The 25769-nt window shown below is 42.1% G+C and overlaps 1 protein-coding gene across 1 annotated transcript in view; it reads left to right on the top strand.

Moving 5' to 3' along the window:
* Nucleotides 1-8338: 8338 nt before the first annotated feature.
* Nucleotides 8339-25769, top strand: part of adam17b (ADAM metallopeptidase domain 17b) — a 41449-nt gene continuing 24018 nt past the window's right edge. The window contains exons 1-4 of the mRNA XM_007906484.2: nucleotides 8339-8549; nucleotides 21403-21535; nucleotides 22982-23115; nucleotides 25200-25288. Coding sequence (XP_007904675.1) covers nucleotides 8339-8549; nucleotides 21403-21535; nucleotides 22982-23115; nucleotides 25200-25288 — 567 coding nt within the window. The remainder of the gene's footprint in view (nucleotides 8550-21402; nucleotides 21536-22981; nucleotides 23116-25199; nucleotides 25289-25769) is intronic.

Genomic DNA, 25769 nt, shown 5'->3' with positions numbered 1-25769 from the left:
TCAAAAGAAAGGCATATGTAGTGAAGTGAGAAACTGGGGCGACAGAAGACTTAGGCAACAACAACAAAATTACATTTATAGAGCGCCTTTCATGTCGGGCGGATTTTCCAAGGCGCTGGACAGCCAGGGGTCAGGACCCGAGCATGGGGAAAGGGTGCTGTAGGGATGAGAGAAGGCAGAGAGGTGGGACCACAACCGAAGGCACGATCGAAGAGTGGGTTCTTGAGACCGGCCTTGAAGGAGGCAAGGGAAGAAGCGAGGCGAAGGGACTGTGGGATGGAGTTCCAGAGTGTGGTGGCAGAGAGGTGAAATCAATCTGTTCTGTAATCGGAAGCCTGGCAACACTGGTGTAATGGGGGTATGGAGTTTAGTGTGGGTGAGAATACGGGCGTAGGAGTTCTGGATCAGTTGTAGTTTGTGGCTGCTGAAGCTGGGGAGGGAGACTTGTGAGAAGGACAATGGCGTAGTCGAGGCGGGAACACACCCCCAATACAGGTAAATGTACTTCATGTGTCTTTACATGTATATTTACTTAACAAATATCTAACACCGTTTAGTGCAAAACTTTGAAGTGTTCTCCTAATTTTTCTTACCCGAGACACACCAGATTTGCCCCTGCTCTCTATCCAGAACCGGTTGGATGCTGCTTGTCCTTTGCCATGAGGTACCCTGTTGGAGCTGCTCATTATTGGCCACGCTTGCTTTCTTTTCCTGTCCTCGAGCGTTTTTTTTCAATTGGTTGAGCTGATGCTGCTGGTGTTTCCATGGTGCTGTTTTCACCTGTGCTACACTCTATTTTAGAAGATAACCAATAAGCAGTAACCAAGGAAGTAAAACCCACGCAACAGTCAAAAANCACTTGCACAAGCTGTTTTTCATCTTACCATTTTTTCAACAAACACACAAAAAGGTCAAAGTACATATGCCTTACACCATGTGAATATTAGTATTGAGGTCACATGCCCAACAACGGTGACTATTACTCATTTTTGATTTACTAATCAACGAGGCTATTTCACCGCATCTAGATTCCTAATCTGCACATGTGGCTAGTAGTTAATGTATTACACTAGTGTGATTGAGAAGGTATAATAATAATATCATAATTCTTGCATTTGATATAGTGCCTTACCACGTTGAGACGTCTCAAAGTGCTTCACAAGATATACTGTAAAGTGGATTGACTGTATTTTGTGGGCGAAATGCAGCAGTCAATTGCACGCAGCAGTGTTCCACAAACAGAAAAAAGATATGGATATGTAAAGCCAGTGATATCCTGTGCAATACCCAGTGAAAGTGGGGACAGAATAAATTGAGGAATTGTTTTGTGTGTGTTGTAAAGGAGTAGCCTGGAGTGAATAAATTGCAATAGGTTTTCAGCGTGACACAAGAAATCTTGGAATAATTGTACAAAGAAGTTTCCGGTCCAGTTAGATTTGATCTTTTATTTATTGCATAAATTAGCTGTATGATTGTGATAGAGCAAGCCAAAATCCAAATGGGAAATTACTTTTGTGGTCTCATAATGCTTCAAAATTGCCTGGTGCTAATTGCTTAATCATCGATGCCTTAGAAATCTGAAGCTCTTGAGTATACTCGGGAATATATATCAGATATTTTTACCAATTAAGTCGCAATTTTATTAGGAGTGGAAGTCAGTTCTTGATAAAATAGATTTGATGCAGCAAAATCATTTTAAAGCCAACCCTAGTTTCAATTGATTCACACACAATAAAATGTAAAACCTCCCCATCCCCCCCTCTCCCTCAACTCCACCTTCCTCTACTCCCGCCACCCCCAGCTCGGGCTCTCGTTCAGCTCTGTGAAGTGCTTTGAGACCGCCTCCCGAAGTGAAGGGTGTTATATAAGTGTAAAATTATTGTTTTTGTTATTGTTCATACTTGATTATGGTAATACTTTTTACCGTTCTCTTGAAGCTACTCACCCACTTTGTGGTAGGCTTCCACATGCAATAGCAGCCTGTGGCGATTCAGGCTTGAGTCTGCACATTGAATGTGGGCAGCCTGTTTGTCTGTGGGGAATAACTCAACTCAGCTCGATCATGTTCTCACTTAATGTCCATGCATGTGCAACTTCCAGCAGGGGTGACTTGATATTAATTAGGACTAAGAAATTTGTTATTTATCTCCTTAGTCAAGAGGACTAAGACCAGTTAAGGCACCTCAATTAATGCCTTGTCCGAAATTAGCTAATGGAATATAGATCGAGGGTTGAAACCTTTAAAGATTAGATCCTGATTTCTTATTGTAAAGCATGGAGGTTTGAATCAACTGAAATTGACCCTGCTACTATCATTTTACTGGGAAAGGACAACATATAAGCGATAACACTATAAGAGATGATTTTCTCGTGGTGACTATTTGACAGGTATGTCAAATTGTAGGATGATGTTAACACATGCACAAAGTCTGAACCTGTGCCTCAGCCTCAGTAAAATCGATACAGCAAGTGAGAAATGAGATGAAAATCTGAATCCATTGTATGAAATGAAATCACTGACTGTTTGGCCTCGGGAGGAGTCAGGTAGCCAAATTCCATGAAGATCTATTTGAGACAGCTCTGAAATCTTTCAAACCTATCACAAAATGTAATCCAGCAACACCCTACCCCTATTCTATATTTGAATTTAATAATAATAATATTTTTTGCATTTCATATAGTGGCTGATCACATCATTGAGATGTCTCAGAACGCTTCACAGAATATACTGTAAAGTGAATTGACTGTATATTTGTGGGCGAAATGCGACAGCTAATTGCACACAGTGTTCCACAAATAGTGGTGGATTGAATGACCAAATTTTTTTTTTTGAAGGGATTATTACCCCTGGAAAGTGATCCACCAATCGACTAACAATCGGGTTCCCACTTACTGCTAGTACTGTACATACTGCTAGGTAAATAGATGTGTGGAGTAAGGAAACTTGCCTAAGGTTTCACCCCGCTTGGGAATCAAACCTGGGTCTTCTCAGGACCTATACTATATACTAAAATATACTATTTATAGGATAGTTGTCCAACAATCCTTGATAATGAGAATGCAGCTACTATATTTATTATTACCATATTGCCAACCTTACTGTGGCAGGTTACTTAGCTCCTCTGGTGACATGGTACCTAATGTGGTAACATGTTGAGTGGCTGTGATAAAATATGTTTCAGCTTGTGTTAATAGTGTTTATTGAAAAAGAGAACTATAGGAACATAATCAAAAACTCCCACAGAGTCACCAAAAAGTGTTACACTAAATTGGAGAGATAAAAGAAAGTTTTTGCAAGCTATCAGTACCTAGGAAGGAAATCATTTTGACTAGGATCATTTACCCTTGGGCACAACTGTAAATAAATTGTTTTTCAACACCAGTAGGAAATTGCAATGGCACATTGAGTGCAACAAATATGGGGACAGCTTTTCATAAGCTTCTAAATAAAAGATATGTCATAGATTCAATTGATATTTTTAACTCTGAGTTTTCCAATATTTCGGTAACTCTGATATTGCATTGTAGTAGATATATCTTAGTGTTGTAGGGGGCAGAGTGAAGGACAATTTAATTGATATTTGGAATTAGGCACCTGTATTACAAGAAGAGGCTACATAACTAAGAAGCAAAGGTTCAAGGAAGATGTTAATGATGCATTCAAGATCCTAAATTTTGTGTCAGCCTGGCCCAGTTGGTAGCGCTCTCACCTCTCAGAAAGTTGTGGGTTCAAGACCCACGTCGTAACTTGGAATTCTTAACAGTTGAGGCTGATAACCCAATACAGATCTGGGGTATGATGTCATTTTTCAGATGAGACATTAAACTGACGCCCGTCTGCCTGTTCAGGTGGACCTTAAAGATCCCATGGCACTATTCAGAAAAGAGAAGGGAACTTCTCCCTGTGTCAAGAACGACAACAAAATTACATTTGTATAGTGCTTTTCACATTGGGAGGAGGACGTCCCAAGGCACCGGACAGACAGAGTTTCGACCCGAGCTGGGGGTTGGAATCGGGGAGGGTGGAGGGCAGCAGGGAGATCGAAAGCACGGTTGAAGAGGAGGGTCTTGAGATGGGTCCTGAAGGAGGCAAGGGAAGGGGCGAGGCGAAGGGACTGCAGGATGGAGTTCCAGAGGGTGGGGGCAGAATGGCAGAAGGCCCGCCCGCTACTAGTGGGGTGAGCGAAGTGGGGGACGTGAAGCAGGCTGGAGCCCACTGAGCGGAGGGAGCGAGCAGGATGGTAAGCAGTTAGAAGGTCGCAGAGGTAGAGGGAGCAAGACCATGGAGGACTTTGAAGGTGAGGACCAGGATCTTGAACTGTATCCTCTGTGTGATGGGAAGCCAGTGGAGTCAGGTGAGGATGGGGGTGATAGGGTCATGGAGCCTGGTGTAGGAGAGGACACGGGCTGAACAGTTCTGGATGACCTGCAGCCTATGGAGGGAGGAGTTTGGGAGGCCAACAAGCAATGAGTTTGCATAGTCAAGCCTCGATGTAATGAATGCATGTATGAGGGTTTCGGCGGCCTGCCGTGTGTGACGGTGGCAGAGCTGGGCAATGTTCCGAAGGTGGGGGAAGGCAGAACGGGCATGGCACAGATGTAGGGTAGAAAAGATAGTTGAGGGTCAAACAAGATGCCAAGGTTCCGGACTGGCTTAGTAAGGTGGAGTGTGCAACCACGGATGGTGATGCTGTCAGCGCCTGAGGTGTAGAGGCGCTGACGGGAGCCAATCAGGAGGGCCTCGGTCGTGTTGACATTCAACTGAAGAAAGTTAGCTCTCATCCAGGACTTGATGTCTGACAGACATTCTGTCCGGACAGCAGTGGTCCTGGAGTAGAGGGTGGAAGAAGAGAGGTACAGTTGGGTGTCATCCGCATACATGTGGAAGCTGACCCCATGTCTGATGTCACCAAGAGGGAGCATATAGATATTGAAGAGGAGGGGACCAAGGACAGAGCCCTGAGGAACGCCACACGAGATGAGAAACCGTTTGTGGAGATGAAGTGGAGGCAATGTGAGAGGTACGATCTGAACTGGTCAAGCACAGAACCATGAAGGTTGAGGTGAGAAAAGAAGTGGTGTCAAAGGCCATCCATCCCCCAGACAAAATTGGTCATTCACTCCATGGCTATTCGTGAAATGTTTTTGTGCACAAATTGGCTGCTGCTTTTGCCTGCAAATACAGTCACTGAATTTTACAGTATGTTTTGTTTTACACTTTGAGACATCCTCACAACATGAAAGGTGCTGTATCAAAAAATATCATTTATTTTTATTATGAAGCTTATGTCCAATTTTTCTGATGATACTAAATCAGTATAATTGGCAAATGATGGGAATGATTGTAAGACATCACATAGTCTAAACAAATAATTTGACAATGGCAGTTTAATGCTGATAAATATGAAGTATTTCACTTTTTTTTAATGAGGGCAATTATAGTCCAAAGATGAAATACTCAATGGAATGAAGGAACAAAGTGTGTCCAAATATATAGATTGTTAAAAGTCGGTGGTAGGTATAAAAAGCTATGAAGAAGTCAGAAGATATTCTTGGATGTATAAATAGGAATATTGAATATAAGTAGGGAGGTCACGTTGTATAGGTCATTGGTTAGGCCATAGTTGAAGTCTCATCTGCCTGTTCAAGTGGACATGAAAGATCCCATGGTACTAATCAAAAGGAGAAGAGTTTCTCCTGGTAACGTGGCCAAATAAGATAACTGTTTGTTGGACGCTGCTATGTGTAGTTTGGCTACCTTGTACATCTACAAAAAGTTCAAACACTACACTTTACACTGTATCCCTTGTAGCACTGAGACATCCCCTCGATGTGAAAAGGCAGAATACTAAATGTATGGATTATAAACTGCAATTTAAAAAAACTCAGATAGTTGTGACACAGGAATGGTGGGAGGAATTAGCCTCTATCTGTTTTTGTTTATAATGGATGTTTACTGCAGGATGAAGTACTTTAGAACTGTCAGTTCATTACAATTATTCTCACTCCTCCGCAACATGTTCATGATAAAAACAATTTTAATCAAACAGTAGTTGATAAAAACATGATAATTGTTTTGAGGGCAGATTTAATTTGAATAGATAAAACTGGTGTTGTCCCTTTAAATGCTAAACCTCTGTTAATGGAGAAATACCAGAACACTTTTGAAAAATAAATACCACTTGCTTGGAGAGACTCAATACAAATTTTAATGGTTGAAAACAGTTAGGACAATCAGCTCTTCATTCATTAATTTGTGAGTGGTAATGCAGCAGGACACTAAGGCTAGGTTTCTGGGAAATTAGTAACCTGCTTTCGTGAGATTGGAAAAGGCGCCAGATTAATGAAGCCTCTTCCCACCACGCCACCCCCATCCCCAAATTGGACTTGCTTCAGTTTATGTATTCCCTAGACATATGCTCTGGCAAATAATGAAGTGTGCTTCTGCAGTCAAAAAGTGACATTTAAAATAAAACTCCCTGATACAATCCTTGATAAATTCTCATTAGAAACCCTGTAAAAGTGAGATTATTAGGCCCGATGGCTCTTTCTTACAACACTGAGGCTGTCACCAATCCATTTCTACATAAACTGGTCTCTGAAAACAAGTGATATTATCTATTTTTCAATGATGTTACTGATATTACCTAGATATTGCAAATTGCTAGATATGCAAGATATCACTGCACCACATTTTTGATATCTAAATTAGATAATTAGATATGTTTAAAAAATATATATTTTTTAACATTTTCTCACAGTAAGACTTAAAGACTTACCTCTTTGATCACACTTTTAGTCATCTTCTCATGCTTTCCCTCCCCCACCCCATCTGGGTGCCCAGTCAGCTGTGTATGTCGCTTTGAAACATCCTTTCAATTTGAAAGGCACTAAATAAATGTAAGATGGAAGACTTGTTCATACCTTTGTTACCTCCTGCCTTGACTGAGCAGGAGGTGATAAAGCGTTCCAGAAGCGCTCGGGGACGCTACCCTGCATAAGGAGCGCTATATAAATGCAAGTTGTTGTTGAGTTTGCAAACACACTCTCTCACCAATGACCCTAGTTATATCAACTATAGCTAATGTAATACTCTTGTCGCCCGAATCCTCACCTACACCACGTGCCAATCAACCTAGTTCTTTCCAGGCTCCACTATAGATCACCGACAAGGTCCTCATCCTCACCTATAATTCCTTTCATGCCCTAGTATCTTACAATCTCTGTGATCTTTTCCTATGCCACACTTTGCTCATCACCTTTGGCTAACCTGGTCCTACTGCACACATACCACCTCCTCTGCACACCATCAATGACCAAACCTTCAGCAGCTACACCCCTAACTTCTGGAACTCCCACCGACTCCCCCTTCATGTGCCTCCCCTTTCTTCAATACTAATTTACATATATATTTTAGCACCTTTCACCTCAGGAGGATGTCCCTAGGCGCTTAACAATACTGGCTTTTCTATTTTTAAATCCTACCTAAAAATCTACTTCTGGGCAGGTTTTTTGTTGGTCATCCAGGTGTCTGACACATGCGGGAACCCATCACTTTGCTTAAGCGTATCCAAACCAAACTGAGAATGCCATACATCCCGCCTACACATGGCAATGGCAGAGGCAGATGGCTGGAACGGAACGGCCACTCTCTCCCTGGAGGGACGGCATCCTGGTTACCAAATTCCGGAAAGTATTAGGCGCAGGTTGGCACGAGCCAAGGCTTGGGCAGCCCAGAGAGCGCGTTGGGGTAACCGCTGGTGTCTAACCGGCTATAACCACAGGGCTTCCCATTGAGAGACTGTCTGGCAAACTTTCTTGCTGCTTTGTCATGTTTTTGTTGCACTGTGCGCGGGCACCTAATTTTAAAAAAAAGGTTAAACCTACTAAACGTGTTTTTTTAAATTTCTTTTGAAGCCATTTCTTACACAGTTTCAAAAGCACTGAAGCTAAATGTGCCACTCTGCTGCCCTGTAGGAGGAAGCATTAATATTCGGCTATTTTGGGGCTATTTGGGGGCTACAAACTGTCCAGTAGTTGAATTCCTGACCGCCCAGCGCCCGCCTGAAGCCTCCTTTACCAAGATGGCGTCGCGCAGCAAACCCGGGCGTCTCATTGGTTCCCAGCCCCTGGATTGGGGCGAGCCCTTCCGGGTGGCGGAGACCGGACCGGTTTACTTCCGGGTGTCGGCGGGCGGTTACCGGGCGACGGGAGGTTTCAGCCACCCCGGGGCTGCCATGTAAGCCCCGCGCCGAGACACGCCGCCGTTAGCCACCCCCCCGCCGTGCCGGAGCCGCTTCCCCCGCCTTTACCGCGTGTGTCCCGGACTCGGGGGAGGATGGTGCGAGGTGGCGGCGCGGTCGCTGCTGTCCGCCCGCCTGTTGCTCTGGCTCCCTCTCGCCGCCGCCCCCGCTATTCCCCGGCCGCCCTCCTCCTCCTCCCGCCGCTGCTGCTGTCGGTGATATCAGCCCTGTGCCCGGTCACAGAGGCCTCGGGGAGAGCCGGGCGGCCCGCTGGAGCCGAGGAGCGGGGACGGGATCGCCAGTCTGGTAAGAAGACTAAGGATTAAGTTGTTCCTATAACCAATCCCCGGCCCCTCCCCCTCAGCCCCTCATCCCCTCATCCCCTTTCTGGAACTTTCTGAACCGGGGACCTCTGGGCAAAGTGCCCCCCTGCCCCCCCCCCCCCCCCACCACCGCGCCCCGCGAACACTAACTGGATCACTAAGAGAGAGAAGAAGATGAAGAAAGCATTTCAGCCCATTTGATCTTATCCTTCCAGATCAGCCGCCGCGGCACCTGCTGACACAGCATGAAGCTGCTTGTTAAATGAGTCCCAACCGAGGTGGGTCGTGGCCTCGGCCATCCTTCTTGGGCCACCCATTTCCAGCCGTTGGTTGCTCCGCGCGTAATGTCATCATTTGGGCAAGTGTTGGCGGCGGTGATACGAGTGACTTGCGTGTGACCGGTGCCACGGCCCCCCCGCTCCCCCCCCCACGCCCAGGAAATGGTTGCTTAAACCTTGTAAATATTTTTACTTTCTTTCCGTTTCACTTCCCAGTCGCGCGACCAAGCTGCTTGGTTTGAATAGCCTGGTTTGTGCCATAACTGGTCTCGCGGGGTGGGGTGGTGCTACAATTGATCTGAGCCCCCTGAGTTGGTGAGGAGAAAAACTGTGAATCCGGAATATAGTTGGGGTGGACGACGAGTGACATTAGGACTGTTGAGGCTCCTACCTGAATAATGGCTTCTTGGATATGATACTGAATGATACCCCATCCCCATTGACTAACCTAGTACAGCAGAACCTTGTTATAATGCTGTTAGGATGTTGGATTTGGTGAAATGTGGGCCCTGGCATTTTCTTACCTAGAAATCATCACACCATCCAAATCCATCATGATGTTTCAGAATATTCTTGAAATCCCATTACATCATTGCAGTTGAAATCCTGCTGTTGAGCTTCAGAACCTGTCATACTGTGGGTTTTTTATGTATGACAACTTATCATTTCAAGCATGATTATATCTTTTGAAGGGAGCAAAGTCATTTCAAGTAAGGTTTGTACTGATGGAGCTGACCAGCTTTCTACAGGCAAGTGCAGTGATGTCACCAGTTGTGATCATTGGTGATCTAATCAGGTTCTCCTGTACCAGGAAAAAGTGGACAAGGAGTCCTTGTAGCATACTGGTTAGGGGACTTGCCTCGCAAGCGAAAGGAGCTGATTCGCAGGGCAAAACCTTAGGCAAGTTGCTTTACTCCACACGCCTCTGTATACCTAGCAGTAAGTAGGAACCCGGTTGTTACTCGATTGGCGGATCGCTTTCCGTGAGTATTAATCCCTTCAGAAAAAAAAAATTTGGTCACTCAATCCATGACTGCTTGTGGGACACTGCTGTGCGCAATTGGATGTCATGTTTTACCCACAAAATATAATCAATTCATTTCACAGTACGTTCTGTGAAGCCCTTTGAGACGTCTCGGTGCCGTGATAACAACAACAACAAAATTACATTTGTAAAGCGCCCTTCACGTTGGGAGGTTGTTCCAAGGCGCTGAACAGTCAGGGATCAAGACCCAAGTGTGGGAGGCAGGGTTGGGATGAGAGATGGTAGAGTGGCAGCTGAAGGCACGGTCAAAAAGGAGGGTCTTGAGTCGTGCCTCAAAGGAGGCAAGTGATAAGGCTCTATATCAATGCAAATATTATATAAAAAAAGTCTTGAGAAATTGTAAAATAAGTCAACATTTTCTTCTATTTCCTTCCTGGAAATGATGAATACTGGTGGAGCAGTTACACAGGTTTTTCACTTGTAAGCCTAAACTGAGTACCTGTAAGCTGTTTGACGGTAGGGAGGCACCATAGGCGAGTCCATCTGTGACTGACACTTGTATTTTCTAGTAGAGAATGCAAATTCTCTCCTAGAAATGGGTAATGAATTTGGTCAGCCCACATCTCGGGTCCAGTGTCGCTGAAGGCATTTCCACTAGATTTCAGGACCTTCTTGGTGAATATGGCTCAGTGCAAAGTACATTTATCAAATAAAGGTGAACAATTTCTAGTGGCGTATATTATGAGTAGTGTAATTATGTTTTATACATTAATGTGCCTTTATAGATGCACTTCCGCAACCATTTGTGTTCTCCAGCTACTGAGCTATTTACTTTTCCTCTCCAAGGTGCTGGAACAAGTTATTGCCTCCCAGCTTTGCTTTTTTCTCTTTCAGCATTTCCTCCTCGAGCCCCTCCTCAAGCTCCTCTAACTCAGCTTCCCTCTCCCCCCACCAACACCACCAAGCTGGGTGCCTAGTTACCAACCTGTCCGCTCAGGGCTCTGGCCTGCTTCACGTCTCCCCCGTTACCCGTCCCATCATTGGTGGGCAGGCCTTCAGTCTCTCTGCTTCCAACCTCTTGACCTCCATCCCACAGTCACTTCGCCTCGCCCCCTCCCTTGCCTCCTTCAAGACCCATCTCAAGACTCTCCTCTTCGACAGTGCCTTCGATCACCCACCTACCCCTACCCTCTCTGCCCTCCACCCCTCCTGATCCCAACCACTAGCTCGGGTGGGGATCCCTGACTGTTCAGCGCTCTGGGATGTCCTCCTGACATGAAAGGCGCTAAACAAATGTAATTTGTTGTTGTTGCTTTGATATGTTCTCTGACATGAATGGTTCAATATGAATGTAAATTATATTGTATATCCTTATCAAGCAAAAATGCATTTCTCAATATGTGCAGAAATCAGGATATCGGTCAGGCCACAGCTAGAGTATTTTGTGTCGTTTTGGGTATTCTGTTATAGAGAGGATATTCTAAGCCTTAGATAGGGTGCTGCTTTGGTTCCCTGCAGGTTTATGGACTGAAGGTCGCATAACCTGACAGAAGGTGACGAATTTAGAGTGGAATGATTAGCAAGAGTGGTTTGGGATTTAGTTGCAATTTATTTCACAAATCTACAGCCTTCTGAGACCTCTAGATCCCACTTGCACCCTGCAGCTAGATTCTTTCCTGTCTGAAGTCTGTCTCTAAATATATCAGCTCACTACTCTCAGCAGGAGTAAGAGAATACTAATAGAAATGACGACCTCAGTCTTCTCAGCAATGTGAAGCCGGCCTATTCCCTACAGTGAGGATAGACGTCATATTGTAGGGGGAAATTGGGAGAGTTATTCATTCAAGTTTAGATAGAAGCAGATAGTTGTGCTCAATGTGTGGTATCACTGAGGTGGTGGCTTTCTATGGAGAAACCTCTTCAAAGCCACGACAACCATTCAGCATTTTTAAATGCATCTTAAACCAATACATAAAAGATCTGAAAGTACATAGCAGTCAATTGGAGAGGAAAGAGTCTGAAAGTAATTCAAAAATCTGATGCTCAGTTTGTTTTCACAATACTTGTAAAGTAAGCATTCATTTTATTTCCATCTTACCAACAACTTGGGTTTATAGAGCACATTATTTTCACAATGCTTCACAGCAGGAAGGAGAGGCAAAGTTGGACACTTTTAAGAGGCTTCTGAAGACGAGCAGTGAAGGTGCAAGTCAAAGGGATTTTAGAAGAGAATTCCAGAGCCATTATCCCAACTTCAAAATCAGTGCTGTGCTACAAATGAGACCGTATTGCCAGCAGAAGCTATATAAATGCTCTGCTTGCGGGAATCTAAGAGTAACTTTTTTAGCCACTCATACATGCAGTTTGGTAAACCTCCTGATATCAGAAATGAAGCTGTGATTGAGCCTACATACTACCTATTTAGCTGTGGAATGACTTCCTGTGTAAATGGGGTCAATTGCACAACACCAGCATCTGATGCAAAAGATAAATAGCCTATCCTCTCATTACAGACCTGCTTCTTGTTGAATTGACCCTGTAATATAAATGTCAATCAGTCAATTAGAATCACGAAATAGTTCATTCTTGGTGTCTGTACTGTTAGCTTCGGCTTATCGAACTCAATTACACACAAGCCTTCTGAAATAATAAGGGCATGTTAATCTTAGATTTTAATATTCATCCACACTTTCCTTGTAAGTGCTTGCTTTTTGCTCTTATACATGTGGTCAGGAAGCATTATGACTTAGGGTATATTCATTTAAAGTGTGCTTGCACATAATGTTTACTGGTGTACACTGCGTTAGAATTTGTATCTTCACTATTTGATTTGCTTTATTGCATGTTGATTCAGAATATTGATAAATACATTCACAATTGTTCTAATGCTCACACAGATCTTTCCCATTTCTCCCTCACTTTCTCTTCTAAGGATATCAGAAATGAAGTTGTGATTGGCCCTACATACTACCTATTTAGCTGTGGAATGACTTCCTGTGTAAATGGGGTGAATTGCACAACACCGGCATCTGATGCAAAACATAAATTGCCTATCCTCTCATTATAGACCTGCTTCTTAATGAATTGACCCTGTAATATAAATGTCAGTCACTTCTCTTCTAAGGAAGAGAAACTTATAGGAGATGGTGACAACAACAACAATTTGGTTTTATATAGCGCCCTCCACGCCGGACGGCGCCTCAGAGCGCTTCACAGTAATGCATCCTGGGGCCGAGCCAGGGGGAGGGGGAGGAAGGTTACCAAAGGCGCGGTCGAAAAGAAAGGTCTTGAGCAGAGACCTGAAAATATGAAGAGAGAGAGCGAGGCGAAGGGAGTGAGGAAGGGAGTTCCTTCCTCGGAGCATAGTGGCTGAAGGCACGGCTGCCGAGGGTGGAGCGGAGGACTCGGGGGACAAGGAGGAGCCCAGACCCGGAGGAACGAAAGCAACGGGCACTGTTTTGAAGAGAGAGGAGGTCAGAGAGGTAGGGGGTGCAGAGGAGTGGAGGGATTTGAAGATAAGGGTGAGGATCTGGAAGTCGATCCACTCTGGGACAGGCAGTCAGTGCAGTCTGACAAGGACTGGGGTAATCGGGGAGCGGAGTTTTGTGCGGGTGAGAATGCGGGCGCAGAGTTTTGAATGACCTGGATGTAGTGGATGGGAGACCAGCGAGGAGGGTGTTGGAGTAGTCCAGCTGAGAGGTGACAAAGGCATGGACCAGGGTTTCAGCAGCTTTCAGAGAGAGGTATTGGCGGAGACAGGCGATCCGTCGGAGGTGGAAGAAGGCGCTGCTGGTGAGGGACCAGATGTGGGGGAGGAAGGATAATTGGGGGTCGAACCTGACGCCTAGGTTGCGTACGGGTTCGGAGAGTTTTAAGGGGCGGTCGGGTAGTTGGAGGAGGTGAGAACCGTGAGATTTTAAACGTTGACACTCTGGTATCTTCCTTAAGGCCACCTAGTACATTGAGTGTGTGAAGATAATGACTATGGCAGCTTTTGTGGCCTAGACCAGTACAGTTTTCATTGAGTTTGTAAGCAGCGACCTGATTGTGCCATAGCAGGGGTGCTTGACTACTCACCTTGCAAGAGAGAGGACCCGGGTTCGATTTCCAGGCAGGGCAAAACCTTAGGCAAGTTTCCTTACTCCACACGCCTCTTTACCTAGCAATAAGTAGGAACCCGGTTGTTGGTCGATTAGCGGATCGTTCTCTGGGGATAATAATCCCTTTTTTAAAAAAAAATTTGGTCACTCAATCCATGATTGTTTGTGAGACACTGTGTGTGTAATTGGGGTGTTTCACCCACAAAAATGTAGTTATTTCACTTTACAGTATATTCTGTGAACGCTTTGAGATGTTTCAACGACGTGATAAGGCACTATATCAAATGCAAGGATTATTATTACAAAAAGTCCATGCTAAAAATAAATGTTTTCAAAATCTGTCTAAAAACGTATGTCTTTGAATGTGCTTTCGGCCTCCTGTCTCACACCTTGCTCAGATTCCCATCTGTCTTCATTTTGAGATGTTCTCCTACATGAAAAGCACTATATAACTGCAATTTATTGTTGAACGCAGCAGACAGTTGATTGCAACCCAGCTGTATTCAGTCATAAAATATTACAGCACAGAAACAAGACCATCTGTACTGTTTTTCTCCACATGAGCCACCTAATTTAATCTCACTTTCCTGCTTGCTGCCTATCCCTTTTAATATTTCTCTTTTTCAAAAATGTCTGATTCCTTTTACAAGATTGTATGCACTCAGCTTCAACAACTGTTTGTTAGCGAATTCCATACTTCAACCATTTTTTAAGTTTTTTTTAAACTTCTGCTTTAATACTTTTGTGATTGTCTTAAATTTGTGCCATCTTGCTTCTGAGTCAACCAGCCAGTGAAAATAATCTTTACTGTCTTAACCCTTCATAATCTTGAATGCCCCATCAGTCAATTTGATTGTTCTGGAGTAATTTGTTGATTACTAACTGGAATCTGTTCTGCTGATCCCGAGACTGAGTTATGGGCATTCAGGTGATATTTATAAATTAATTCAGTTTTCTCTTAGTTTAGGATATCCTCAATCCTAATGAAATTACTGCTCTGGAATTTAGGATTTTCTTTATGTCCTTTAAACATTTTTACTATCTGACAATTTGTTGCAGAGTACTTCTTGAATTACTTGCAGTAATTGTTTTTGGGATGTGGGTGATACTGGCATTTTGCCAGCATTCATTGTGTGTCAGCCTGGCCTCATGGTAGCATTCTCACCTCTGAGTCTGAAGGCTTTGGATTTAAGCCCCATGTCAGTACTTTGACTCACGGAGGCTAAGATGACACTCCAATGCAGTCCTGGGGGTGTTGAATGATCAGAGGTGCGATCTTTCGGATGAGACATTAAACCAAGGTCCTGTCTGCCTGTTCAGGTGGATGTTAAAGATTCTATGGCACTATTGTAAACGAGAAGGGAGTTTCTCCCGGTGTCTCATATAAAACCACTCCATGGCTCTTTGTGGGACACTGCTGTGCGCAAACTGGCTGCTGCGTTTCGCCCACAAAATACAAAATGGAAACCCTTTGCCATGCATATCAGTATCCAAAGAGAAGGTTGGCCTTTTTGTTGAACCATTGCAATAATGATTTTTTTTACAACTGAGTAAATTACAGTACTATTCCAGAGGGCATTTTAAAAGTTAACCAATGGGATGGAGTCATGTGTAGGCCAGACCGAGTAAGAATGGCAGATTTCCTTTCCCTGAAGGATATTGGTGAACTAGTTTTTATGACAATCTGGTAGCTTTGTGGCTGCCCATTCGCCTACAAAGTATACCGTCGCTAAACTTTACAGTAAATCCCATGAAGTGGTTTGGGATGTCCTCCTGTCATGAAAGTGATGCCAAATGAGGCCGTGGATTTAAATATCAACAGAAGCTATGATTTAACTACCAAACCTTTGTTGTTATTGACTTAGACAATACTTAGAGTTGCTGTACATTACCAAACTATTTACATTGCTCAGGAGATTCCATCAAATTGGTGTCTGGGCAAAGTTCCACTGGTGGTATACAGCCACTGGTGCTCCTGTCGTATCAGGTAGACCACCTCACCAGGTGTGTCTTTACTCCGCGAGTGGCAGCACCACTGCTCCTTATATGTTGCAGGGCTGCACCTGCACTGCTCATAGAAAAGAGCAAGACTTAATTTATTCAAGGGATTTCTCCTGTTCTTCATGAGTTCTGTTCTTCAGCTGAATGTGTACACAGGGAACCTGCTCTTAGCCCTTCTCTAAACCCACTCTGAAACCAGCTGCCTGAAATTTGTTTTCTCTCGCTCCCTGTGAGATGTGACATCTGCCGAGCATCATATGAAGTTAATCTTATACTAAAAAAAACTTCTCTGAGCAAATTGGGTTTGTGAACATCCCTGGATCAGCCTATTTATAAGACTTACCGTTGTATGTAAATGCAGTAATATCCTGTAACTTCTCACTAATAGGGCTTAAGAGTACCTAAAAAGCAGCCTGTGAACACACGGCATTAATTTCAGAACACTGCAGTAGCAGTCTGAATGTCAATGTCGAACATTGCTTTTGTCTTCAGGTCGATTTATTTGGAGATGATGTCACCAACTTTTTACCTAGGCCACGATATTCCTGCTCTTTCCATTAACAATGATGGCTGATTGCTAGAGGATCAGGAGTGTTTTTTGTTTTGTTTTATGCTGCTATTGCCTACCTTTTTGTGTCTGGAGCTATTTGTTTCATTTTGGGATCAATTTGAAGGGGTTTTGAAATCTTTCTGATTTTGTTTTTTAAAATCGGGTCTGCTGAGGATCTCTTCTTAGGCACATCTGTTTCAGGTCAGTCATTAGGAGTATTAAATTTTAATTAATAATGCCTTTAGATTGTAGTTTCAAATTGAAGTTGGATTTATGTGAACATAACCACCCCCTTGAGCTATAGATTCCTAATTGGTGTGAACTAGATCCACTTAAGTGAGGTTTTTTGCTTTGTAAACTCATGTCACCACAGGACCTTGCATTAATATAAACATGTGCTACGCAAAAGTATATAAAAAAAACGCCCTCCTCCTTTTCCTCATCATCCTTCCCTACATTCCTGTTTTTTGTTTTGCATGTAGATGTGTCTTAACTTGTGGCAACTAATTCCACTCACTGAAGCAGAGTCTGATGTTATAATTTTGGTGTAACATACAGTTACTAACACTCCCCCTGAAAGCTAAACCATTGACTTTTGATCCTGTGCTGCGCTTCTCATTGATTTTCCAAATTGAAGTTTTGCCTTCATTTCATAAAGTGGATTGGAAGCAATTCAACAGCATTATCTATATCTGTTGTGGGAAAGGTTTACTATTGAGTGAAACAGGTTAGCAATTCCTGGTATTGAAAGTACAGCTCTTCACTTGGAAATCATTTTGCTGACTTACAAAATTACTGTAGCAGTAGTGAGTAGTGCACTTTTTAAAATACTTCTGGCTTTTTGAAGTGCTCCACTGGCTCCCTGTTGCAAAACCGGTCAATTTCAAGATGCTCATTCTCACTTTCAAGTCACGTCATGTCCTACCTCTGCACTCCACTAACCACCGCCTTTGTTCAGCTGGCTTGGGCCTTCTGCACGTCGATCATCTCCTTCACTCCGCCATTGATGGCTGTGCTTTCAGCCACTATGCCTCAAATCTCTAGAACGCCTTGTCTCAATCCTCTGTCTTGCCTCCTCTTTGCCCATCTTTAAATCATACCTGAAAACTTTCCTCTTCAACTGTGCCTTCGGTCGCCTCTCTTTTTCCACCTGTTGTTATTGCTCAAAGATACCCACTGGCACAATACACCTGACTACATTATGCTGAGCCTTGACTTGTTCAAGTGTACAAAAATCTCTGGGTCTAGTTTGGAACACAAGCACTTGCTACTCAAGCAATTAGATTGCCATTTAATTGAGGGGTCAGAGTATTTTGAAGATGCTTTCATTAAAGGTGCACTGGTTGATCAACTTTCTTCATTAGTGCATGTGGCCTCCTCCTATCCTCCTGGGGATGAGGAGAGGGGATAAGCGAGGTCTTGTTAGACCTGAACTAGCTGAAGGTAACATGCTTATCAGAATGCTGGAACCAAGTCAACCCTCTGTGACGGTCTCAGTAGCCGAGTTCTAGACCCAGGTGGGTCCATAGTGCTCCAGGGCATTGCTAATGACAGACCAGCCAGTCTGACTCATCAGCTAACCATTTTCTTCAATGGCTTATGTGGCCTGATGTTGGTTTTAGATGACTGACTAGACTATCCAGGCAATTGACTAATATAGGAATCATCATCATCATTGGGGAGCTAGTACCAATGATGCGTGCCTGTAATTTTTTNATGTTTCTACGCAATAAGGCTTTTGCTTCATTTGTTTTCTCAGGCATAATCAATAGGTAGGTGCTGACTGAACACACGCGTTTAAGTATAATCCAGGGATTGCTTCTCTGTTAGGGTATGACTATATGCAAAGTTGCTATAATTGGTCCAGTAGGCATTCTGCTGGTCTTGTTTTTACAGAATTCAAATTGCCATCTCTTATGTTGAATTCAAATTGACATCAACTGTAACTAGGGAAAATGTGTTCCAGCTGTCTCTAGCATTCAAACCTACTGGGTTCCATCCTGGCCCGCACACTTTTAAGAGTTTCAGTTTACACAGCCTCCTGCTGGCTTGCCTCTTGTTTCCTAGCTCAAGATGAAAGAAGATCAATCGCTCTTTCAGAGAAAAGCCTAGAGTAGTAGTGAAGTAGATGGATTCTTGGAGAAAAGCTTTTTATGCAGGCAAGATTCCCAAGTGAATATGGTGTCTCAAGAGACACATTGGATAAACAATTTGTATAATTTATATTGCCCAGAATGACTTAGCTATAGGAAAGCGTTGGATTAAGTTTGTGCTAATAATATCAGACATTTAAGTGACAATGATCAGTCAAGAATGTCGGGTCACAGACTCAAGAGTGGCTGTTTCTGGTATTGTCCTGTGTTGGATTTGCATAGTTGAGAACCTTGAACATCCAACTATATTTACAGTGAAGACTAATGGAACTCTCCTTTTCAGAAAGCAGCTAGGAGAATTTATAAAACAAACTCCATTAAAGCCTGTTTCTTTTGGGCCATAGAATAATAATAATCCTTACATTTGATAGAGCACCTTATCACATCATTGAGACGTCTCAAAGCGATTCACAGAATATATTGTAAAGTGAATTGACTGTATTTTGTGGGTGAAACAAATTTGAATTGGTTATATAGCCAAGAGTGATCTCTTTGGTTCTCAGTTGCTTAAGGGTAATATCAAGTGAGCTCTGACCATGGATTTAGTGCAGTGGTAGATAATGGAGAACGGTTTTCCATCTGTAAATAACTAATTATTTCCTGAAGAGCATGACATAGTCATCTTCTAATTTAGGCATGTCGCCAAGGACTGTTAACATTTAATGCTTGAGATTAAAATTTGACAGGGTTTACCAGTTTAAGATAATAATAATCCTTACATTTGATATACTGTAGCACCTTTCACCTCAGGAGGACATCCTAAAGCACCTCACAGGGTCTACTGTAAAGTGTAGTAACTTTGGATTTTGCGGGTGAACCTATTGAGATAGTGGGTGCAGTTCTTGTGCAATTGTGCTGTTCAATTAAGCAGTTTTGCCTCTGGCCATTATGTTTGTCATCAACAACAACAACAAGATTACATTTGTATAGCGCCTTTCACGTCGGGAGGACGTCCAAGGCGCTGGACAGTGTACAGCATTTCAGACCTGAGCTGGGGTCAGGGGGGAGAAAGGAGGGGAGGGGAAGGGGTTGGCCGATGGCATGGTTGAAGAAGAGGGTTTTGAGGTGGGACTTGAAGGCGGCTAAGGAGGGGGCGAGGCGGAGTGACTGGGGGATGGGATTCCAGAGAATGACAGCAGAGTGGCTGAAGACTCTCCCGCCAGTGGTGGGGCGGGTGGGTCGGGGGACGTGGAGCAGACCGGAGCCGGCTGACTGGTAGGGGGTTAGGAGGTCACAGAGTATCATCAGTATCCTATGTAGAGAAATACAAAAGTTCAATTTGTTTTGAGTCAGCATCTCCCCGAATGTATATAGCATAAATAATCCAATTGTAAAAATTCATTTTTTTATAAAGTGCTTCTATGGCTATATTAGAATACATTACTGTATATTTAATTGTGTGAAGTTTATTTTAAATATATGCGCAAGGTCTGCCTCCTTAGCTGTCACCCTCAGGTGTGGTGATGTTCAGAAAGGACCGTGTGGTCCCATAGTGGCTTTTAATTTAATGGACAATTTTTTGGATTAGTTTGGGAGCTTTGGTAGCACTCTTGCCTTTGAGGCAGAAGGCTATAGATTCAAACCCCGCATCCAGAATTTCGTTCATAGTCTAAATTGGCACTCCAGTACAATGCTGGGAGAGCGCTGCATTGATAGAGATGCCGTGCTTTGGATGAGATGTGAAACCGAGGACCAATAGGTGGACATCCCAAAGCACTATTTGAAAAGAGAATAGAGTTTCTTCTGGTATTCTGGGCAACAATCCTCCAGCTGAAAGCAACATTCATCTCATGGCTGCTTGTGGGACATTACTGTCAACAAATTGGCAGTCGTGTTTGCCTACAAATACACAGCTGTACTTTATAGTAAATTCTGTGAAGCAGTTTGAGCTGTTTAGATGATGTGATAAGGCGTTGTAAAATGCATGAATTATTATTTTCATTGCTGCGTACTCATTAGTACCGTACTTCCAGATGCCCATACAATTACAGATTGGCTCCCACATAGTTACATAGGGATAGTCTTGTTAATGTAACTAAAGCTGTTCTGGTACATGGCTCTTCCCTTTTTTGTGTCACTGGAACAACTTGTGATGATTTTTCACTCCCAGTAAATTCTATTTATAAAAGGCTGCTTTTTTCCGTGATAGTTAGACTGAGTACTTCGAACTAAAAGTACGTTCCCTGCAGTTTCTTCTCTTTAAGCAGTCTATTTTTGCATAGAAAACGGGAGATAATTTGGAACTTACTGTCTTTGCGTAATTCAGTATTCTGCATCTAAGTGACACGTACTTAAAGTAGATTTTGATTTAAACCACGACACAATGGCAGTGATGCTTGGCAGTCACCTGTGTTTAGTCAGATGACTGCAGTTATTGTTCTTGCCAAAGTGCATTAAGTTAAAGTGAATGTATTAAACCATTTAGTTTGCTAACATTTTGACTGATTTAAAATCTACAGTCAATTTTGTTAAATTTATTAATCTATAATGGTTAATATAATTCAAGGTTTCATTACTAAAATCATGTTGCATTGTAGTGGATTAGTAATGCGTTTACTTTTAAAAACACTTTTTAAGCAATTTTTTTTTACAAGGCTTTCATGAAGAGTGAATTCATTCTACAGTATTTTACACTGCATAGAGGAGAGCTTTGGGGGGAGTAAGAGTGTGCGACAATGAGCCTCATTTTGCAGTGCACTGAGTGAATGCTTTGTGTATAACATTTTAGTAACGTCGAAAAGCTCTAACCCCCATTATAATTTCTTGCAGATTTTCTTCACGAAATATTATCGGATTACGAAATCCTCTCCTTATCAGATGTCCGTCAGCACTCAGTACGCAGACGTGATTTAATACCAGAGTCTCACGTAGAACAGACATTGCATTTTTCAGCTCTGAATCAGTAAGTCTACATAGGTTGTTATAGTAGCAGTGTTTTAAATCTGATGTGAAGTTCCCAAGAAATATTCGTATTCGACAAATTCTTTCATGAATGAATATAGTGTGTATGTCATTGGTGAGCAATGCTTGTGTTCTTTGTGTGAAAATTATTTATTAAATCCTATATACTTTTTCCATAATTAGTGACCAAATGCGCAAAGTGGTATCAGAGTCTGTTAAGTAGGATATTAGCTTGTGATATGATCTCTTTCCTCTATGCTGGGTAAAGATAACTGACATGACAAAGGTCTGCTTTTCTGTTAAGAGATTGTGTGGCTTGTTTGCATAACCTGCTTCTATAATTTTTCCCATTAAGGTTAGAGCATTTATACAACACTACGTTTGTGCTATTATGTACCATGTGGCACAAATCTGAGCAATAATTCCTGAATATTCCATCTCCAAGGTTTCAGCTGAATAAGCAATATCTTACCTGTGAAGTCTAGATGTTCTTTAATTAGTTCCTGTGATAGTTCTGATTCTCATGGACTCCTTGCATTAAGGTTATAACGGTTAACAGAACTGGCCATCACTGATAATCTCTTGGACATCTGAACTCATATTAAGAGACACTGCAACATACCGGCAGCACAGCATTGGTGTGTTAGCTTAGACTATATGAGTTCCAAGTCCTCACGTGGGGATTGAACCCACAACCTTCTGACTCAGGTGCGAGTGCTACCACTGAGCCAGGCTGTCATCTAGCCTAAACTATCTTCAAACTCCCCCATTTTCCCCCACAAAATATACAGTCAATGAATACACTTGGCGGTGTATTCTGTGAAGCGCTTTGACACGTCCCGAAAGACATTATAAGGCTCTATATTAAATCTAGGAATTATTACTATCATTTTGTGGAGGTACTTGAACAGAGTCAAAAATCCTATTTAGACTAATTAAAATTTATTGCGATTTATTTAAAATCAACTAATATCTGATGAGAAGAAATATACGAGTATGGAGGGGCGAGAGTGGAGAATGAGATTGAATGAATAGCTCTTTCAGAGAGCGAGCACAGGCATTAAGAGCTGAATGGCCTTCTTCTAGGTCGTACATACCTGTGGTTCTTTGGTTCTAATTTTGATGTATTTGGGCCTCAAGACTAAAGAGGAAATGAATTCTAAATCTGTTCCAACAATTTTAATGACGACCTTCATGCATTTGAAAGACTAAAGCCCACTTTAAATAAGCATACGTCCTCCTAGAGCTACTGTAAATTGACACCCAAATACTTTTGTGCTCTAAAAATATATTCAAGTGCTCTGAGATGTGGTCCGGCATGAAGGGCGCTATGTAAACACAAGTTGTTGTTGTTATGGTTCTAGACCATGTTTGCTCTTTGTACAGAATTATTATTTTCTGAACTTTTGATATCTGACTGAATTACTTTGAATTTTATGTTTTCCAGAAATTTTAAATTGTACTTATCTGCAAGTGTGGAACGCTTTGCTGGCAATTTCAAAGCAGTAGTGGTAGATGGAGATGGACATGAGGAAGAATATCCTGTTCAATGGAAAAACTTCTATACTGGCCATGTGATAGGTTGGTCCATATTGACAGCTAAGATGCTTATAAAATTTGTTGCTGTGTTTAAAGCTTGATGTACATTCTTGGAGTTGTAGTCCATGGTAATTCTGCATTAGACTGGTAGATTAGAGTATCAACCTAGCTCAACAGTTAGCATTCACCGCCAGGTCAGAAGATTGTGGGTTCAAGCTCCATATCAACACTTTGAACAGCAGTGCTGGAACGTGGGTGGTGTTGCTTTCTCAGAAGTGACGTCCTTTGGATGAGACATTAAACCGAGATCCCGTCTGCCTCTTCGGGTGGACATTAAAGGTCTCGTGGCACTGTTTGAAAAAAGAAGGGAGTTTAACCAGTGTCCCAGCCAACAATCCCCCCCAGGTAAAGTTGGTCATTCAACTTATGACTGTTTGTGGGTCATTGCTGTGTGCAAATTAGCTGTTGCATTTGCCTACAAATACAGTCACTACACTTCATGGAAACCTCGTCAACCATTTTGATAGGTTCTTAATATTATAGGCTCTATGTCAAATGCGAGGATTATTATTTTCATAGATTTGAGTTAATCCATGACAATCACCATTTTTTTAAAAAAAAGAAAACTAAATTCAATTCTGTAAGTCTCTGTTTTGACCGGATGATTATATGGAGGCATTGGGTGAAAGTTCCTATTGTAATATTATTTTTTGTTAATTGTCTTTCAAATTAAGATGGTGAAAAATGATATTCGACCTTGTACACATCAATCTTTGTCTACATGCCAAAGTTGCCCTTCAACATAATTGGGTAATAACGCATGTATGTTATTTTTGAATGTGAAATCTAAGCAATGTAAAATGACAAGCATAGAAACTAGGCCACTAAAGTTTCTATCTGCTAACCCCATTTCCATTAAATGCCTGGCCTCCCCTAGGCACTTTTCTGAGTTGGTTGTATGCCAGATCTTGTCTTGTCAGAAATCTAGCATCCTACCCAAGAATATCAACTTGACATATTCTGATATGCTAACAACATTTTTATATCTGTTACCCGTTCCTTCATGCCATGCATTGTGGCCTTATTGTGGAATTGGGCAATTAAAATATGCTGATGACTGCTTCCTGATTTTCATATCCATGTAATAGATTTTCAGCACAGTCAATACTAATAGTTATTTCCTATTACAGATTCAGGCATTTGATAGAATTGATGGGGAGAAATTATTTCCACTGATCGGTGAGTCAGTGACTAGCGGATATCAATTTAAGATAATTAGCAAAGGAGTAAAAGGGAAGATTAGGATTTTTTAAAGCGTTGTCAGGATGTAGAATGCTCCATTGGCCTGTGATAGTTGAGGCAGAATCCAGATTAGTTTTTAAAAAGGAGCTAGATAGATATCTATAAAAAGAGTAATTTGCAGGAGTCTTGGGCTAAGGCTTGTCCTAAGGCTTAGGCTTGTCATTCTGTAAATTAATGAACTGAATGACTTGTTCCTTCAAAAAGCCAGCACAGACATGAATGGTCATCATCTGTGCTGTAAATTTCTCTACAGATAGAAAACTGACTACATGAGTGACTAGAAAAACTTCCTAATGAGATTAAGACACTGTTTGCTTGGAAGCAATTCCTGATTCCTTTTCCAAAATACATAGCCACCTTTTATAATGCTGCCACCTCAGTCCTGTATCTCATGCTCTGTTATAAGCAGAGTGAGAAAACTGGCCAGCTCATCACAGACGTCACTTCACCTGCACACCATTTACGTGTACTGTGTGCAAGAAGCACCCCTAATGTGATTTCCTTTGTGAAGTGAAGTCAGTGATGTTTCTTATACATAGTGCACATGCGGAAAGGACATTAACAGCAATCTGATGACCTGGAAAGCTTATCTGCACCACAATGCAGACATATCACACTTCTAGTTAGCAGGGATCCATAATATAAACAAAACAATTCTAATTCCAAATGTATTCTAATGGGATTCAGTAGATTAGTTTGGGCTTGTCATTCTGTAAGAAAAATAAACTTAACACAAAGGTCGATTCAGAATTAAAGTTGTAATAGTAACTTGAATTAAGTTCAACTTAATACATTAACCATATGAAATGTTTTTTCAATAACAGGGGAGCCAGGTTCAAAGGTCCACGCACACATTGACGAGGAGGATTTTACTGCTAGAATTGTTACTGACCATGGAGAATATAATGTGGAGGTACATTTGACTCTTAATTTTGGGGATTGGGGTGTTATATTCCATGCAAACATACTTTATTTTAGTCAGCCAAATGTCTGACATGTGGAAACCCATCAAACTTGTACAAAGAGATTGTACATTAGCTCTGCTTGCATATTTGTTGTATGTTGTAAAATTTAAAAAAAACTTCCATTTTAAAAAAAAGTGATTCCAAGTGGAACTGAAGTGACAGATTACCTCGTAGGTCTCGAGTAGGAATTCCTGCATCATTGCGTGTATAATGGCTTTCTCAAGCTAATGTGTTGAAAGTCCAACATTTCCTGAGTGCTTGGCATTACTCAGTAACTTATTTATGTATTGTTTTTAATCGTGGAAAAATTTCTTTTTTTCCCCCAAATTCAGCAGTTTTACGCAGAATTATGCAGAAGGTGCAGGTGACCTTAATACTTTTGAAATATTCTGAAATATAATAATAATCCTTGCATTTGATATAGAGCTT

Source organism: Callorhinchus milii, unplaced genomic scaffold (genome assembly GCF_018977255.1).
Source record: "Callorhinchus milii isolate IMCB2004 unplaced genomic scaffold, IMCB_Cmil_1.0 Scaffold3, whole genome shotgun sequence".
Taxonomy (NCBI): Eukaryota; Metazoa; Chordata; class Chondrichthyes; order Chimaeriformes; family Callorhinchidae; genus Callorhinchus; species Callorhinchus milii.
The sequence above is the reverse complement of the archived record's forward strand: the minus strand, read 5'-3'. Positions and strand labels throughout refer to the sequence as shown.